Below are 18564 nucleotides of genomic sequence, written 5' to 3'. Positions count from 1 at the left end.
GACACACACTCCCGTGTAGGTTTTCCCTGGCAATGGTCCTGCATCACCTCAGCAGGAGGAAGAACATTCCGTGAGGGTGGCACAGCACTGGAGCAGGTGTCAGGGGAGGGTGTGGAGTCTCCCTCGCTGGAGACATTCTAAACCCACCTGGACGCATTCCTGTGTCACCTGCTCCAGGTGTCCCTGCCTTGGCACGGAGGTTGAAATTAATGATCTCCAGAAATGCCTTGCAACCCTAAAAATTCTGTGATTTTTGCTGTCTGGCCTCAGCTGCTCTTCAGCAGCTGCCTGAAATGAGATACAGGTATGTGACAGCTGTTGTCAATCCCTATCAATATCCCAGGAATCACCTCATTTTAAGAGCAGGCTGGGCCCCCAACATTCTTTGAGAAAGGAGCTGAATAATCTCAGCAAGATCATTGTCACATTTAAGAAGTTATTCCACGCAATAGGTAGATAATGAGAATCACAGAATTGCAGAATGGGTTGGGTTGGGAGGAATATTAAAGTTCATTCAGTTTTACTCCCTGCCATGGGCAGGGACACCTTCTATTACCCCCGGGTTGTTCCAAGCCCCATCCAATCTGGCCTTGGACAATTCCAGGGATCCAGGGGCAGCCACAGCTTCTCTGGGCACCTGTGCCAGGGCTTCACCACCCTCACAGGGAAGAATTTTGCCCTGGTATATAAATATATCTATATATTTCCTAATTTTAGAGGAAGTGGTTGTGGGAAGGGTTCCCACTGACTCCTGGGCTTCAGCCCATCCTGCAGCGTGCTACAGCCTTGTGCAGCCAGCAACTGAACTGTGAATGTCTTCAAAGCTACTATCATGAATTTTGTGTTGCAAATGGTGTGTAGGCTGCCTGGAAGGCATTCTCTAGAAGCCTTGTGAAAAAAACCCCAGGCTGTTTGTCAAGTACTAATGTCCTCATTCACACTGTGAGGCAATTTTTAGCTGTGATTACTTGTTTTGATTTCTTCAAGTTCTGGCAGTTTTCTTTATTGAGGTGGAGGAGGCTCTGCTGCTTCATAAAACTGGAAGTTCTTTCACAAGTCAATTACAGACTAAAGCCACAAACAGAAGTGAAAAATTCTTGAAGTTGGCAAAAAATTGATTTAAGTTATTGTTGGTTTAGGTCTTTAATTAATCTTAGAAGTACAACTGGTTTTGATCTAGAGTCACAATAGAAGGTTTTTACTTTTAATTGATTTGGTTCAACTCCTTCACAAATCATGGAACAATCACAATTAACCATTATTTTCTCTTCCTTATAAAATCGAAATGGCTTTTGGAAACTTATTCTAAAAGGCACATGGTTAAACTTGGCCCCTGGAGGTTCAAGAGGCTTCCCTGGAGAAGGCAGGGATGTTCTGTAAGGGGATTTTCCTTTTCTCTTCCTCCCCCTGCAATTTGCTCAAATCACTCTGCATTGCTGCATGCTTGGTATCCAAAATAGAGCCACGCATCGAGTTACTTATAAAAATACCAACATGATCCAGCAGTTTTTTCCCCAAATAGCTACAGAAGTGCTTTCTGAAACCACTGCCCCAGCGGTGCCAGCTCCACCCTCCCGTTTCCAAACAGCTCTGGAAAATATCAAGAGGGGAAAGATAACTTGAAGCCTCCAAAATAATTCTTTAATTTTCATCCTGAAAATTAAATTCCAGAAGGCAGTGTTTAAAACCAACGCAGAAATGTGGCCTTCTGTTGGCAAAAACAAATGCTCAGTGCAGGCCAGTGTAGTCTCACTTCACACTTACTCATTTTCAGGCTGTTGGGCTCCCTGGAAAATGCTGTTTTTCAGGATGAAGGAAGCAGTGGTGAGCAGCTGGATTGTGAGGCACTTCATAAAGGGTTGTGTTGCTGTGTCTCAATGTATCCTGACAGCCTCACCTCAGGACCTGGTGCATTAACCCTTTCCAAGGGGATGGAATAGTTCAGGATAATTGTTTTGAACGTTCAGCTTCCTTTGGAGAAATCACTCTGCTGCTTTTAAATCCCAGAGTGACTGAGTGATCTGAGGGGGCTCTGGAAAATGTTATCCATTAAGGATCTAGAGCACATTCTCTGTACCCCTTCCCCACCCCAGGGAAAAATTAAGGCAGGAGGGAATGCGTCCAAAGACAGGCTTTTCTCTCCATTGCTATAGTTACTTGGCAGTCAGACCCTCACAGTGTAATATCAAATATTTATTATTGTGGGACTCCAAGGTGATGTTTAGAACATGCGGTTTTGAAAAACCTTTTTTTGCATTTTACAGCCCAGCATGTGCTGTCCCAGGATTCCTTCCCTCCCTTCGCCCCTCGTGCTCTCCTCTCCTTTCTTTCCAATAAATAAGTGTGTGAATAAATGGAGGAAATTAGGCCAGAAAGATTCAAAATGAGCCCTGTATTTCTTTGGTGGAAGTCAGCTTCTACTGAAGTAGGTTCAGACCTTGTATCCCCAGTTTTGTTAACATTATATCCCTGACTGAGCTGTGTATGGAATTAAGGACTGCTCACTAGGAGTTAGACATGGCTTAGGTTTTCAGCAGAAGGCCAGCACATAAGGCAGAGGCTTGACTGGGGATTTCACATTAGTAAGTACCATTAAATTATTATTCTTCAAAATTGCTGCTTCCCTGCTGTCTAGGGAATCCAGATCCATGCAGAGGGCATGGCCAATGCTGTGTGTCCAGTTCTGGGATCCTCACCACAGGAAGGACATGGAGGGGCTGGAGCATGTCCAGGGAAGGGAAGGGAGCTGGGGAAGGGGCTGGAGCCCCAGGAGCAGCTGAGGGAGCTGGAAAGGGGCTCAGCCTGGAGAAAAGGGGGATCAGGGGGGCCCTTCTGGCTCTGCACAACTCCCTGACAGGAGGGGTCGGGCTCTGCTTCCAGGGAACAGAGACAGGGGGAGAGGGAATGGCCTCAGGCTGGGCCAGGGGAGGCTCAGGCTGGATATCAGCAGGAATTTCCCCATGGAAAGGGTGCTCAGGGATTGGCAGGGGCTGCCCAGGGAGGGTTGGAGTGCCCATCCCTGGAGGTGTCCAAGGAACACCTGGAGGTGGCACTCAGAGCTCTGGGCTGGGGACAAGGAGAGCACTGGGCACAGGTTGGACTGGATGGTCTGGGAGGGCCTTCCCAGCCAGAAGGATTCTCTGGTTCCATTGGTGCACCTGGAGGTGAGGAGCTGCTCTGCAACTGCACCTGCCAGAATTCTGACTCTTCTCAACAGAACACATTTCCTTAGAGCAGGATGAGGTTTTGTTTCAAAAGTTCCCAGCAAGTTTCTTTTAGATCTTGAACCTTTCCCAGCATGAGAATATCACCTCTTATTCTATTTTTTCAAAGAATCCTGAAGCATCCCTTGAGTCATTTCCCCACTGGATACTAAAGCACTCTTGCTCTCTTCTTTTCCAAAGAATACACATGCAACTTCTCCCATAGATTTAAATAACATGAATCACCTCCCACACATATATTTTTTTATTTATTTTCTGCCAAGATCTGCACAGGAAGGCAGCAGTGTAGGAGTTATCTGCTTGTCATGGTTGACACAGCCTCGGTGTGGGCCCCCACTCCCTGTTTCCTGTACTTCCAGAACAATTCTTTCCTGTTACAGAGAGCTCAGACCTGGGTGGGAACCTCCAACTCTCCACTCTGGTGTGTTGGGTTTTTCCTCCAAACATAAGCCACATTCACCAACAGACATTGATGCTTCTTTCTCTCTTTGAAAACCTTTTAGCTATCCAAGCAACAACAACAAAAAACCAAACCAACAAAAGTCTGAGAAGAAAGAAACCCCTCCTGAGCAGGACTTTGCCCTGAAATGGGAAAGGTGCCAGTGACTCCATTAAGTCTCCTGTGCTGTCCTTATTGATTTTATGTGGACAGCAGTCAGATGCTGTGGGGTGAGCAGCCCTCTGAGGCTGAGCTGACTTGCATTAGGAGGGATGGTTTGTGCTGCAGTGAAGCATCCTGCAGGCTTTCCATGGGGATCCCATCCCCGGTAATTAGCGCGTTCTGAGCCTGTGCTGATGGATTTCCACGCTGCTCTGCTCGGATTCAGTGTGTGCTGATGCTGGTTCCAGCTGTCAGCTATGGCTGCTTGAAGCAGAACTTGGAAAAAATGGGACAAGATGTGGCACAGCTCGTTGTGCTCCTTCTGCTCTAAGCTGCTTTTGCCATGGACATAAAGTTTGCCCCAAAAATCTCTGCAGGAAAGCACTTGCATGGAAACACTGAGCTGAGTTTTTGCCAACTCTGAAATCCCAGGCAAAAGCAGTGCTCTGACATTTCATGTCTTTATTTTCTGATCATTTTTTAGAATAGTAGCAAGAGAAAAACTCCTTGTGCTGCATTGATGAGGTTTCTAAGGAATAAGCCCATGAAGAAGTGCTATTTTTCAGCCTTTTCGTCTGTTTTTCCATTCGTCCATGTCTCTGGCTAATTCTATACAGATTCTAACTACTGAACCGTGACCATTGTATTAAGAAAGAATCCAGGCAGACCCTTACAATTCTTTTGGCTGGTATATTAGCAGGCTTCAAATGAAGTGCAACGTGTCAAGGAAAAAGTAAGGGAATGGAAAGTTTTGTTTCTTTCTGCTGTATTTAATCAGCTCCTCCTTGATTCTTTTTTAATGACAAGCCACAGACATTATTGCTAGTTAATGACCAAGTTTGACAAGAATGTCCTCAATATTCTCTTTGCTCAGGCTAAAGACAGCTCCTGTCTCTCAAGTTTTCTGAGCTGAAAAGACAAAGTTAAAGGAGCAGCTGCAAGAAGAGGAATTAACAGTGTCCTGGGATGTGCTGGAACACGAGGGATCCCAGCAGTCCTGCAGTGCATGGACATCCTGGGCTGCTGCTGGCTTTATCCTTTCCATTAACCAAAGGAGCAGATCTGCTTGGGTGCTGATGGAGTGGAAAAAAGTCTGGTTCAACACCCTTAGAGAGGGAAGGGAATGCCTCCAACCTCTCACTAAACGGGCGATGTGTTGTTTTTCATTAAACGTGGTATTTGGAGTTACTCATCAGTTCCTGCAGGAAATGGGCAAACTCAACAAACTTTTAAATTCCAAGAGTACACTCAGCAAAGCTGCTTTGGATTCAGGATGGAGGACTTTTTTATTGTTTGTGTGCTATTTTGACACTGTGTACAAATATCTCCATAGTGAGAACTATCTGTGGCTTGAACATGGAATTCCAAGACATTGGGTAGTGCTGTAGGTACCTTTTTCCTACATTAGTTTCCAAGAAACACTTGGTTTTCAGCCTCAAACTAAGTGATGCTGCTGTTTTACTGACTCTGACTAATAAAACCCAGCAAGCTAAACTTTACCATTGCTGGAAGACTCTTGCAGCAATAAATTCAATTTATGAGAATTCCTAATAAAAGTTAACATATCTTTCAAGTGCCATGAAATAAAATGGGCAATCTGACCAAAAAAAAAAAAAAAAAAGCTCAAGATGTTTCTTTCTTTCTTTATTTAAAAAAATGACTATTCAGTGAAGCATGAACATTTTCTCTCAGACCTTGTTCCTCCCAGTCACCCTTGGTCCTAGATAAATGCTGGAATAAACAAAATAAATAGCATTTCACCACACATGAAGGAGGATAAAATAAAAACCACATCGTGCTGGATCAGAAATGCTTCAGGAAGTTCTGGCTGAACGTGAAAAGTACTTTGTAATGCTAATAAGTGTTTATCCTTTTGCTTCCTCGAATGTAATCAAATGTACAGGGAAAGCACATGGATTTTAGAGCTGCTGATTGCAGGATCAAAAGCCTTGTTATTAATTGCACATGAATCTGATGTTGTTGGGCTGTTAAGATGTCAACTGACATCATTGTTTGCTTCCTTTGTTTATAGACCCTCATTTTAGAGAGGGGTAATGTCTGCCAGGAACCCTTGGGAGTGCTCTTTCCTGTAGGTGGGTGATCCACATCAGCAGGTTTGGGAAATGCCTGAGGCACAGGTAATGCTACCTCACAGCATGGATTCATGGAATATCCCTGAATTTGCTGCATCTGGTGTCAACCCCTCCACAAATCCCAGCAGAGGCAGGATGATGCTGACATTCATGGAATATCCCTGAATTTGCTGCATTTGGTGTCAATCCCTCCACAAATCCCAGCAAAAGGCAGGATGGTGGTGACATTCATGGAATATCCCTGAATTTGCTGCATGTGGTGACAGCAATTCCACAAATCCCAACAGAAGGTGGGATGGTGCTGACATTCATGGAATAGCCCTGAATTTGCTGCATTTGGTGTCAACCCTTCCACAAATCCCAGCAAAAGGCAGGATGGTGCTGACATTATGGAATATCCCTGAATTTGCTGCATGTGGTGTCAATCCCTCCACAAATCCCAGCAGAATTCAGGATGATGCTGACATTCATGGAATATCCCTGAATTTGCTGCATGTGGGGTCAGTCCCTCCACAAATTCCAACAGGAGGCAGGATGGTGCTGACATGGAATATCCCTGAATTTGCTGCATTTGGTGACAGCAATTCCACAAATCTCAGCAGAAGGTGGGATGGTGCTGACCTTCATGGATCTTCTGCCTGTTGGGATCTACTCCCCACCCTAATCTGCAGCCTGCCTGCAAGAGTCTGGTCCTACATCTTAATAAACAACCAACCAAAAATGCCTGAAACATGGCCTGCTATAAACAAGTAAAGCAAACAGCTGTTCCTCGTTAAAAAAAAAAAAAAAAGATGTGACATCGATTTCAAAATGAATCTGCAGATCTTCTTAATGCAAATATTTCTAGAGAAACTTAGAGCAGCTGTTTATTCTTCTTTATACCTATTAGCAGGAAAACAAAATCCAGGATGCTTGTATTTCTTCCTCTAAGAAAAACATCCTCTTGGCCTCAACATTCATTTAGAGCTTAAATTGTTTGAAGTATACTGGGCTGCCTAATTCTGCTATTGCTGTGCTGCTCCACAAGCAGCTAGGAGCTGTTTCTGTTCAAAACTAAAAGCTACTACAAGTAGAGTTGTGGTTGAATACTTTGCATGAATTTTGTGACAGAAAGAGGGAATTTTAGAGGCATTTTCAAATTTATCAATTGCTCCCAGCCCTGAGGAGTACACGTGTATTAGATGTGTGGATCCCTGGAAAATGAATGAATAATTTGGCCTGTGTAATGAACAGGTTTGCTTTTCTTAATTACTGCTGGGAGGCAGCTCTGAGGGAATGCAAGCACTGGAGGAGGATCTGGGGACTTCAAAATAGGAGCCATTTGGGATTGCTGCATCTTACAAAGCAGGCTGAAGGAGGTTAGGCTGAGGAGTAGTGGCAAAGAACTGAATTTGGAGTCTCTTGAGCCTTCTGAGGTCATATGCCTGCTCTCCCAGATGTGGGAGGATGATTTCCCACCTTTGGCTTTCTTTGGTACTGGTTATTGATGGAGTTTTTTGTGCTTTTGTGTTTCTGTGAAGTAATACAGCTCCTGTTTTTTCCTGAGATCGTTCTACTGTTTTCTCTCCTCCCTTCCCAGGTTCATTTTGTTCCTGCACTGAAAACACCACTGAGAGCTGTTCCGTGTGCACGGGCTCCATTGTGGTGTAAATTCATGCGGTGCAGTTCTGTCTCTGGCTATTGTAACCCGATCCGTGTCCGAGCTGTTCACTTCCCTGGAAATCGGGGCTGTCCTTTGCAGCCTGAAGGCTTGGCTGGTTTGCCCCGTTAACTTAAGGAGCAGTCAGAGCTGTTACCTCCTGCCAGGTGCCGTTTGCTATCTGATAGCTTGGGAACGTTCAGTGTCCAGCCACAAACACCTGCGATAATGTGGGAGTGCAACGGCACAGCTTGGCCTGGGTTATCTCCTCCCGGGGAGGATGGGCCACAGTGTTACATGCAAGTGAAAAGCCCTGTGACATCCAAGGGACAAACTTGTGTGATTCTGTGTCTGTGACATCCAAGGGAAAGCCCTGTGTGACTGCTCTGTGTGTGACATCCCAGGGACAAGCCCTGTGTGACTCCCAGTGTCTGTGACATCCCAGGGACAAGCCCTGTGTGACTCCCAGTGTCTGTGACATCCCAGGGACAAGCCCTCTGTAACTCCCATGTTGGCATTTTCAGCTCCTACAGCAAACAGAGGGAAGGGCTTTTGGCTCCCCAGGGCCAAGTCTGCAGCACAGAGAGTTTCAATGGAGGTTTTTTGGGGTCCTGGCAACAAAACTGGGGTGAAACAAGGCCTGACCTGTTCCAAAAGAAGCTGCAGAGAAAGGTGTCACTGCTTAATGAATCCTTATGCTTTCCTGGGATAAGTGTCTTTTGTAGCTCTGATATTCCCATATGAAAGACAAGTCAGGAGTCTGGAATTTTAATGTTTTACCTGAAATACTGTAATGGGAGCTAGTCCAGTAGAAGGGAAAAAATGGGGTTAATTTTGGGACAGCCTGTGCAAAATAGAAATGTTTTATTAGCACATATACCCTGATTTTGGAGATCCTTCTTCAGGGTCACCTCCAGGGGACTCTGCCTTTGTGGGGGGTTCAGGTCCCTTCCAACCCTTACAAATCTGTGATCCTGTTTTCCTGTCACAATTCCTGAGCCCTGAAGGCATCGAACTGTGTCAGAATGCGGCTTCCAGCAGGTACCTCCCAGACAACACCGAATACTTCCTTTTGAAAATAATTAATAATTATCCCAGACCTTAAGCAGCTGGAGGCTGCCTGTTTTTCCATATCGCTTTAGACCTGGGGGATGTGTAAAGTGTTAACCTGTGTAAAAACCCAGCTTTAGGATAACAAGTTTGCTACTCATTAACTCTTCTTTACCGTGCTACCCGCCTGCCTTTCGTTTAAACTTAGACAAGTGTATTTAGAGGTGCCTAAGGCAGTGATGTTGCCCCGCAGAAGCCCCGGTACCGACTGAGGGCCGGGCCCGAGCTGCCGGCGCGCCCTGCGCAGGCCCCGCCCCGGCCCCGCCCCCGAGCTCTGATTGGCCACCGCGCTCACCCCCGCGCTGCAGTTGGTGCCGCCGTGCGCTCCGTCCCCCCCGCGCCGGTGGCGTGGTTCGCTCCGCTCCGCCCTCCCGCCCCGCCGCCGTCGCATCCATACTTGGCGATGGCCGGCGAGCCGCGCGCTGATTGGCGGAGAGCGGCGCGGGGGCGGGGCCGGCGGCGCTGACCCGGATGTTCACTGCCGGGCGGCGGCGGAAGCGGACGGGCCGCGGCGTCGAAGCGACACGGACGGACCGGGAGGCGCCGCCGTTCTACCGCCCCGCGCACCCGCCCAGCCGACATGGTGAGAGCGGCCCGGCCCTGTGCCCCCAGCTCCGGCCCCCGCCCTTCTGGACAGCCCCTCCCGCGGCACCCCCCGCGACCACACCGCCCTCTCGCACCGGGGGGCCTCGCCCGGCCTCCCCCGGGCGGCGGGGACGGAGGGAGGGAGGGCCCAGGCGCTGCTGCCGGGACGCGGGGAGGGGTGGCCCGGCCTGAGGGCGCTGGCCGGGGGGCTGAGGCTGTCGGAGGCTCAGCCCGGCGCTCCGCAGGCCCGGGGGCGGGGGGCTCGCCCGGGACTCCACTGCCCCGTTACTAGCAGGTCCCTGGTCCCGGTACCGGGCGGTGTTTCCAGAGAGAACGCTGTAGAATTCCCCAGGGATTGGTTCCGCTTTGGCGAAGAGCGGTACCGCCCGGGGTATTGCGATTCGTGGGTGCTGCGGCGTCTGGGAGCGCTGGGCCCATCGCTGTCGCTCCTGTGCGTAAATCCAAGTTGTCTCCCACCGTCTGGAGCTGGGATTGGTGTTAAGTGTGCTGTGATCTCGTGGAATCTGCGAAATACAGGGAAGTCACCGCCCGATGAGGGGGTGCTACAGCCACGGGTGCTGCTCCTCCCCAGGGCTGAGAACTTTCCTTTCTCTCTGAGAACCTCCAGTTTCCTCAGCCGTGTGGAATAATCTCCATCTCGCTGTGTTTCCCGAATGGATTAGCCCAGGGCACAAACCCTTTTGATTTTGCTTTGGTGCTGAGTAAAGGGAGCAGACTCCATCAGCTCCTGCCCAGGGCAGTAAGGAAAGGGGAGCTGGCGCAGGCCCTGCTCTGCTCTCTGCCTTCCTGGACAGGGGCTTTTCCCGAGCCTCCTGTGCATGGAGTCACTTGTAGGGAATCACATCGCTTCATGCTCTTGGGCATTTGTGATTCAGGTTTTCCCCCATGACAATTCGACAATGTTTGAATGTGTTTAGTTCATACAAGAACAACCCAGAGCCTGGCTCTACAGCACTGTAAAGCTGTTTAACCATGCAAGTGTAATCCTTGACTTCTTGCTTTCATCCATAGGAATTTCAGAGGCAATGCCTTATTTTTTTTTTCTGGAGCTGGAGCCACCTGTATCATGCAGGATAAACATCTTTAATGTCAGGTGAAAGGTGAAGAACAGTTATGATCAAAGTTCTGTTCCTTGTTGGCTCAAACAAGAGCAAGTGCTGTATCTGAGTCCTGGCAGGACAGAGCATCTCATTCCAGCTGTGTACCTTATTTTAACACACTGAAATCTGTATGTATGGAATATCAAATTGGGATTCTAACAAACTGTCCAAACTTCTGCCACTGCAAAAATCCTCACAGGGAAAGAGTTCAAAGAAAACAAGGAGGCTTCATGTAAAATAACAACAGTGGTACCAACTTCTTTGAAGGGGATATAAAGATGTGCTATTAGGAGAATGTAGTCAGGGTTTAAATGTAACTGTGTCAGTCCTTTGGGGGAGGTACATGACAAATCCTTTGGAAATTTCCTGAGTGTTACAAGGTTTTGCTGCCTTCTAGTTTTTTCATGTTTAGTCATGGAGACCACCAGGCATAGGAGAAATTTGATGAGAACTTCCAGTGCTGTGTGGTGGTTTCCAATGTTGAGTGGACTTAGGGATGAACCTGCAGCCTCCAGTTTCAACTCATGTGCAAACCCAACGTTTAGGGTTCTTCCAACATCTCTGCTTTTACTGGTCTGAGACCAGAACACAGAAGTGGAGCATTGGAAGGATGGAATGCCCCTTTCATTGAAGAGAGCAGTTGGTGTGGTGCAGGATATTGTGTCAAGCACCTTCCTGGTACCACAGGGTTAGCAATGTCTGTGTAGAGCAGACATGGGAACCTTTGTCTCCTTGGAGAACTCGGAGCTGTGCCCACATTTCAGGTGCTCAGGGAAACAGGGCAGGGCAATGCATGAAGCTTGAAAACTGCCTGGATGGATAGTGTCTCCTGTGCTAAAAATAAATGGAATGCACTGTTCAGGGCAAAGCAGGACTTGGGAGAGTGGATCTACTGAGATTTCTGGAATTGTGGGTTATGAATGGATGGAATCCAGTTACTCTTCATCAAAATAAAACCCTTTCTTTTCAGGTTATGTAAACTGGCCTGATCATGTTAGCAAGGATTTCTTCTGCTGTGCAACTTTTGAGGAAAAGGAGCACAATATTAGCAAAATGTTGTGATTTAATCATCCATAAATTCAGACTGTCTAGTGTAGTGCTGGCTGTGCCTCATTCATCTAGGATTTGTGAGGCAGATAAGGAGCAGTGAAGCACGGCCCAGGGTGTGTGATGTGACAGTGACAGCAGCACAAACCTCATGTGCTGCTCAGGGTTGCTAAGATTTTCAGGATAGGAGTTGTTTGGCTGCAATCAGAGCCCATCTCTGACCTGGCCATGTCCCTTTTGGACCTCCACCACGTGCTGTGGGGATCTGGGGACATTTTCAGTATCTACAGCAAGTCCTTTACACCCCATGCCTTCTGAGAAACACCAACTTCAGCTGTTTCGTGGAGTCTGTGTTTTATTAGGCAAGCCAAGTGTGTGAGCTTAGCTAAATGTTATCTTAAACGGCAAATTCCCAAAATAATCAAGTCAGAGGATATCACTGGGATAGGGAATACTGCCATTGCAGTGATGCTTAATCTTGTGGTTTTTTTTAGGGAGGGCAAAACATTCACAAGCTGAAGTTGTTCAAACAGGATTTCCTCATATGGTAAATATATATGCTGATATGGGACTAGTTGACATCTGGGAGTGAAACAGAATGAAAGTGCAGCTCAGCTCTTTTGGGTGACTATTTTTAGTCCTTATTACTGCAGCTGAGTTAAGAAATGACTTTCTTTGGGAAAATGACAATGCTGCCCTTCTCAACTTCTACTTCCACGGCTGTCAGCTTTGCTTTCCATCCATCCCTTGACTTGCTGGATGAAGGATGGCTGGGGAGCTCGGGTTGCACATCATCATCCTGCACTCCCCAGTGCTCTGTGCTGCTCCTCTTTGCCTTTGGTGCATCAGAGAATCATGGAATGGTTTGATCTGGAAGGGACCTTGAAGCCCATCCCATTCAATCCCTGCTATGAGCAGGGACACCTTCCACTACCAAGGGTGCTCCCAGCCTGGCCTTGGACACTGCCAGGGATCCAGGGGCAGCCACAGCTGCTCTGGGCACCCTGTGCCAGGGCCTGCCCACCCTCACAGGAACAATTCCTTCCTAAGATCCCACCTGTCCCTGCCCTCTGGCGGTGGGAGCCATTCCCTGTGTCCTGTCCCTCCATCCCTTGTCCATAGTCTGTCCCCATCTTTCCTGTCAGCTCCCTTCAGGCATTGCAAGGCTCCAGTTAGGTCACCCCAAAGTGTTAAAATTCAAGTTTAGGCTGGGGATACTTGTGCAGACTCAGTGGGCAGTGCCAGTGCCCATGTTTGTCTTTCTGCCCTACCTTTTGTGGGGATCTTTGGTCAAATCCAAGGAGCTCCTTACCCTGCAAAGTGAACTTGTAGAGAAGTGTTTTGCTGTGATTTGTCCCCTTTGAGCTGGTTCAAGGTAAAATAAAACTATTTCCAGTGCCTGCTGAAGGGAGCAATTTTACTGGAGAAATGTGAGGTTCTGCAAGGTACGTGTACACAGATTAGGGCTGTGGAATCCCAGGATGGTTTGGGTTGGAAGGACCCTTAGAGGGGACACCTTCACTAGAGCAGGTGGCTCAGAGACCTGTCCACACTCAGCCCTGTTGTTACACCCTACTTTAATCCAATGTGCTTTAATAACTTTTTTTTCCAGGTGAAGTAAATGATTACAGAAGTAGAAGATACTCAAAAGAGATGCTGATCTGTTTTTATCAATATGTTTTAGTCAATCACTTTATAAAGTGATTCATAAACTGATTTTTAAAGTGCATTCTAAAATTTCCTGCTTTCCCACTGATTCATGCTGGGAGTCCTGAAGAATTTTAAAAGCCTCAACCACATAAATCTTTGTGTCTCTTCTTAATGCAAGGAGAAAGGCCCAATGCTTGTGTATGCTCCAGTTCTTCCTAAGCCTTTGCCATTTCCAAGAATAAGGGCAAAAAAAAACCTCACTTAAAACTATGGGATTTAAAATCTGAAAATCTGAATTTCTTTGTCACAAAGGCTTCATCCCTGAAGGAGTAATTAATATCTCTGACCAGCACAAGCTTTTCCCAGGATTCCTGTTCTCTCTAGTTGGGCTTTAGCCCAAATTTTGTTAGCTGATAGTTTGTGCTAATTAAAAAGCTTCTCTAACTTGAAGATCAAGAGCTCAGGCCAATGCAGTGGGGGTGTGGCCACTTCAAACTGGGGTATAAACTGATCTTTTTCTTCATCTTTGGTGTGATGCCTTCTTAAATATTTAATAGTCTGTGACTGAGGGGTTCCTGTGATGATTCCTGTGAGAAGTGACCAAGTGCTGTAGTGGAAACCTGGCTGAGGTGTGACTGAAACTCTTGTGACTTGAGCTGAATAATTCCTGCATCTGACCCATGGCCAAAATTGACCTAGTCCTATGTCCTAAAGCAGGATGGGAACAGATGCTTCCAGGCAGGTTGTCATGGGAAGTTGGAGCTCTTGCCTGTGTGCTAGACAAGATTTTTACTTTTGAAACTTCCTTGGTGGAGCATGAGGGGGAATGTGCTATTGAGGAAGTTTAAAGGCGTTTCTCTGGTAGTTGAGCTGGGAGGGTGGATTTGAGGAAGGAACTTTGCTTGTCTCTCAGCTAAATTACTGTAATAATTCTCTGTGATGCCAGATGCAATGGAACCCTCTTCCATCTCCTGCATTTTTGATGCAGTGAAGTTTTGAGTGAGGAATTGAAAGCAGCATCTATTCTGTTGTTTTGTGCCCAAAATAATCTTCTATTTAGAATGACTTCAGTTGCATTAGGTAATACCTGGTGCTGTGTTTCCTGGAGTAATGGTCTGAGCCTTGGCACCAACCAGTGGATTAATTTCCTTGTATTATCTGGTGCTGTTTTTTCCTCCCTCCCTCTTGTAGGCTTCAGGAGGAAATATGCAGCTTGCTTTGAGCTCCTGCTCTTTGCTGCACCTCCCAAGCTGGGCTGAAGAATGAGGGAATGGATTTGCAGGCAGTTGGCTTACCTGGCTGCCCTGCTCAGAAGTTGCCTGCTTTATTCCTGCTCTGTGCACATGAAACCTCAGCAGTTTACATTTCATCAGTGTACCTGCATTATTTCCAGTGCAGCATTGGTTTGGGAGCCCTGGCTCTGGGTTTAGCCCCCTGGGACTCCACTCCAGGTGTGGCAGCCGTGCTGCAGAGCGTGTCCTTCCTGAGCCTGGAGGGAATGTCCTCCACACAAAGTGCAGCCGAGTCCTTTCCTGGTGCATTGACTTGGAATTTCAATCACGTCCTTGTTGCAAAGTGGGTGAAAGCAGAACTCAAGATCTTACAATTTTAGCAGCATCAGCTGAAACAAGAGTGAAAACAGCACTTAAGTAAGAGGATTTTGTGTGGAAGGAAAAATGTTTGAGACTGCACTGAAGACAGAAGCTTAGTGGTTGCCTGAAGCCACTATAAATAAAATACTCTTTATTCTCTCAGGGAATTTTGTTTGTGTTTCTTCAGGTGATACGTTCTCTCTTTTCCATTAGACAAACTGCTGAGTTTGAAAGCAATGCCCTGTTACCTGCCTTCCCTGGACGTTTTTGCCTTGGTAAATACCAGGATTTAAAAAGCTTCTGCTAGCTCAGGCAGTGGGGGCCTGGCTGCCAGCCTGGACTTGCAACCTGAGACAGGCTCAGGAAACAAGAGATGGGGCTTTTGGTGTGTTAATTCAAGGGAGGAGAGAGCCATGAAATGGAGGAATGAGGTAAAATATCAGCTGCATTGTGCTGACTACAGCTGTATTTATTCACCAGGTGCTGTCACCCTGCAGATCCAGGGGTCATCCAGAGAGGTTTGTGTTTAATCTTGGCTCAGCATTGATGGGGCTCCACTGGGGGGGTCTAAACCAGCTTCACGTAGCCATGAGTCCAGGCAGGGCTAATCCAGAGCTTGGTAAGGCACAGACTGGCCAGATGGAACAACTTAACTTCATGTGAGAGTGAAGGAAAAATGTGATGGGGACTGAAGCTGTGTGTGCTCCCACAGAAAACATCAGCACTGCCTGGATTGATGGCAGAGCCTGTGTGGAGCTGAGTGTGCCTGCAGTGATGGAGGGTAGGCATGAAAAAACTGCAAGGAGAGGCAGGTGTGGGGAATTCCAGCAAAGAAGGAATTCTGGGAGGTGTGAATATGTTGTTAGGTGTGATGTTCTTAGGGCCTATAGGTATGCAAAAGCAGGAGCTTCCTGGTTTAAACCTTGGAATTGCTGGGACAGAGCTGCACTGGTGGGAGCTCTGCAGGGCAGTCACCCAGTCCATGGTGTGAGAGCCAAGCAGAAGGCATATTAACCTACTTTCCTGACCTTTGAGGAATGGGAGGACTTTCAGGGAAGAGGGCTAATGAGAGATCCTCTCTGCCTCCTGCCTGCCTTGCCAGGCATCCAGTTACTTGCCAGAGTTATCTCCTGAATTTACAACCCTGGCTGCAACCTCCAGGAGCTGGAAAATGCTGAGTTAGCATCTGAAGCTGGGCAGCTGTCAGCTCCACAGAGAGCTGGGATAGAGCAAATCCTGAATTTGGGATGTTGACACTGTGTTAGTTGTGCTGGCAGTAAGCACAGGATGTTCACTGTCACCTTCAAATACAGTGCATGCTCCCTGCTGCTCTACAGTGTGTATTTTCTCAAATGTTTTGGATGTGATTTCTCACAAAACAGAATTTGAGTTGACTGGAAGGAGAACCTGGATCTGTCAGGCCAAGACTAACTTGCCCGACTTTGCTCTTTTTGCAAGGAAAAACTTTCAATTTCAATTGAGCACTTCCAAAACTTTTGTGACCAGGCTGATTGGAACATGAAGGAAATAGTGCATGGAAGAAAAGAACATTTGCAAAGGTCATTGAGCATTAGCTGGATTAAAAGCAAGCATCACAAATGACATGTTTGTGGATGGTCAGGATGGCTAATGGCAGCATTGAATTGCAAGAGCTGCTGGTATTTGTAGTAATTATGATTTCAATTAAAAAATAAAGGAAGTGACCCCTGTAAAAATTAGGCAGCCCTTCTCTAAGGATGGATTGGGGCTCTTCCTCAGAAGATATGAGTGGAAAGGTGGAAGGCAATGTGAAAAACAGGTCACCAGACTTGTGAACCAGCTCACACCTACTGCACTGGGTGCTTGCAAAACCTTTTGGGGCACAAACATGCTTGTGTTCATCTCTCCTGGTAGTGAAACCAGGTGTTGCTCATGAAGAGTTTGCAAAATCAGGCAGAGTTCTTGTCTCTCAGTGCCATGCAGTAACAGGTTATTTGCATTTTGTTCGGCTAAGATTTCCTATCTGTAATTAGAGCTAACAAAGAAAATGCTTTTTGTGTGAAATTGAGACTTAAAATGGGGAAAATCCCCACTGTGCAGTGACATTAGTCATAAAACCTGTTGGCAGAGTTGGTCAGTTCTAGAGGCAGCTTCAGTGTCTTTAATCCATTATTAAAAGTTAAAGATGTTTTTTTGCAATCTGTGCAAGTTTTATCTGTAGCCCCCATTTTCCTCTTTCATGTGGGGCTAACAGATTGCATAGTCACTCACTGCCACAATTTATTGGGAAGTGACTTTTTGCAAACTTTATGCTTCATGGGAATTTTTGGCACCAGATGAAAGCCGGTAAATTGCATTGTCATGTTCAATGACAAGTTTAATAAATAAAACATTGTTTCTGTTACCCAGAAGACAAATGCTGGTGCAGAAATCATTAATGATCCTGGCAAAAGGTCGGCATGAATAGCTGTTCCCAGAAAGCCTTGGTGCTGCTCCATCCTGCTCTGCTGGTGCTGTGTGGTGGCTCCTTTCCTTGGACACATGGTGGATTTGTATAAGCTAAAGTGATAAATTAGTTGTGAGAGCAGACACAAGTATGTGCAAATATCCAGAAGCACATCCTTGCTGGGAAGGAGGTGCCAAGGAAATGTTAATTTTTCCCTGTGTGCTGTACACCTCTGTAGATGTGCTAACAGGAACAGGTCAGAAAACACCTACAGGGATGGAAGCCACCTGCAGAATGTGCTCCTGGAGATGCTGGATCCTTGTAGACAGGAAATTACAGACAAGTGCCTTGATCCAGACTATCAGGGATTGTAGTTTCTTCTCCCTGGGTGTAAAATGTTTTGACAACTGCTTGTTCCATGAGATTAGGCTGCAGGCAGCTCTGGATTATTTAGATACTCACAGATGGGAGTGCCTTCAGAACTCAGTAATTGTTTTAGAGCTGGGCTGGAATGTTGGGACTTGAACTATGGACAGAGAGCTGGTTTGGAGTGGGAATGAGGAAGGGAAATTGGGTACAGCTGATTGCAAGGATGCTTGGAAGAGCTGCTGGAGGCTAAAGTGATCAAATAGGATTTGGCAAAACACTGATCATTGAGCTTACTGTCTGGAGGAGGAGAAGATCTCTTTGGTAGCTCCCCTAAAGCCCATTGTACTCCTTTCAGTGTGTGCAGGACTTGCTGTGGCTGTGTTGGCAGCCCAAAATGGCCACAAGTGTCAGCAGCACTCTGGGGCCAAACAAAGTGAAGCTGCCTCACTTCTCTCCTGCCCATGGATTATTTTAGTTCCTCTGCATGAGGCTTCAGGGCAGATGCACGAGTTACTTCCTAGAGAAGCTCTTTAAAGAGTTCCCTCTGAATTTCCTGTGTGTTCCATTCCTGCAGCAATGGAGGACAAACACTGCTTGGTGTTTCTGAGGTTTTCTGGCTGTATTTGCAATGTGTACAACCCTCAGACCTGAATTCAGAAAACAAGCTGTGAGAGTGTGTTCAGTCATTAATTGGGGCTAGTATTGCTATGTCCTCACTTGTATTTAAAAGTTAGAGCACAGCAGAATAAAATAAATAATGTGCAGGAGAATGTCTCCTCCAGGAAGTTTCGCTGACTCCAAAGCTGTGACGTGACTTGTACAATTGCTCTGTAAATAAATACAGATTACAGGGGACCTGGGGGAGACAGAGTACAGCAGCTTCTGCTAAAGCCTTCTGATCCATCACTTCTTGCTTTTATTTTAATCTCTAATCCTTCTCACTCGGTGTTCGTGCAATGGGTGGTGTCAGCACTTGGGCTCTTTGGTTTGACCACAGCAAATTGGGCTGAACTCATTACTGAGGGTATGGTGTGGTCAGAGCTGTTTGAGATAAAAGCCACTGAGTTCATTCCAACCAAAACCAGACAAAGGTAAAAGTAGCTGAAGA

General features: G+C 46.8%; 1 protein-coding gene across 2 annotated transcripts in view; it reads left to right on the top strand.

The window, feature by feature from the left end:
* The first annotated feature begins 9143 nt into the window (after positions 1 to 9143).
* CAPZB (capping actin protein of muscle Z-line subunit beta) overlaps positions 9144 to 18564 on the top strand; it is a 56136-nt gene continuing 46715 nt past the window's right edge. For both annotated transcript variants that reach the window (XM_033079319.2, XM_033079318.2), the window contains exon 1: positions 9144 to 9250. In XM_033079319.2, the coding sequence (XP_032935210.1) occupies positions 9248 to 9250 (3 nt within the window). In that variant the 5' untranslated portion in view covers positions 9144 to 9247. The remainder of the gene's footprint in view (positions 9251 to 18564) is intronic.

This window comes from Catharus ustulatus, chromosome 24 (assembly GCF_009819885.2).
Source record: "Catharus ustulatus isolate bCatUst1 chromosome 24, bCatUst1.pri.v2, whole genome shotgun sequence".
NCBI classification, from domain to species: Eukaryota; Metazoa; Chordata; class Aves; order Passeriformes; family Turdidae; genus Catharus; species Catharus ustulatus.
The sequence above is the reverse complement of the archived record's forward strand: the minus strand, read 5'-3'. Positions and strand labels throughout refer to the sequence as shown.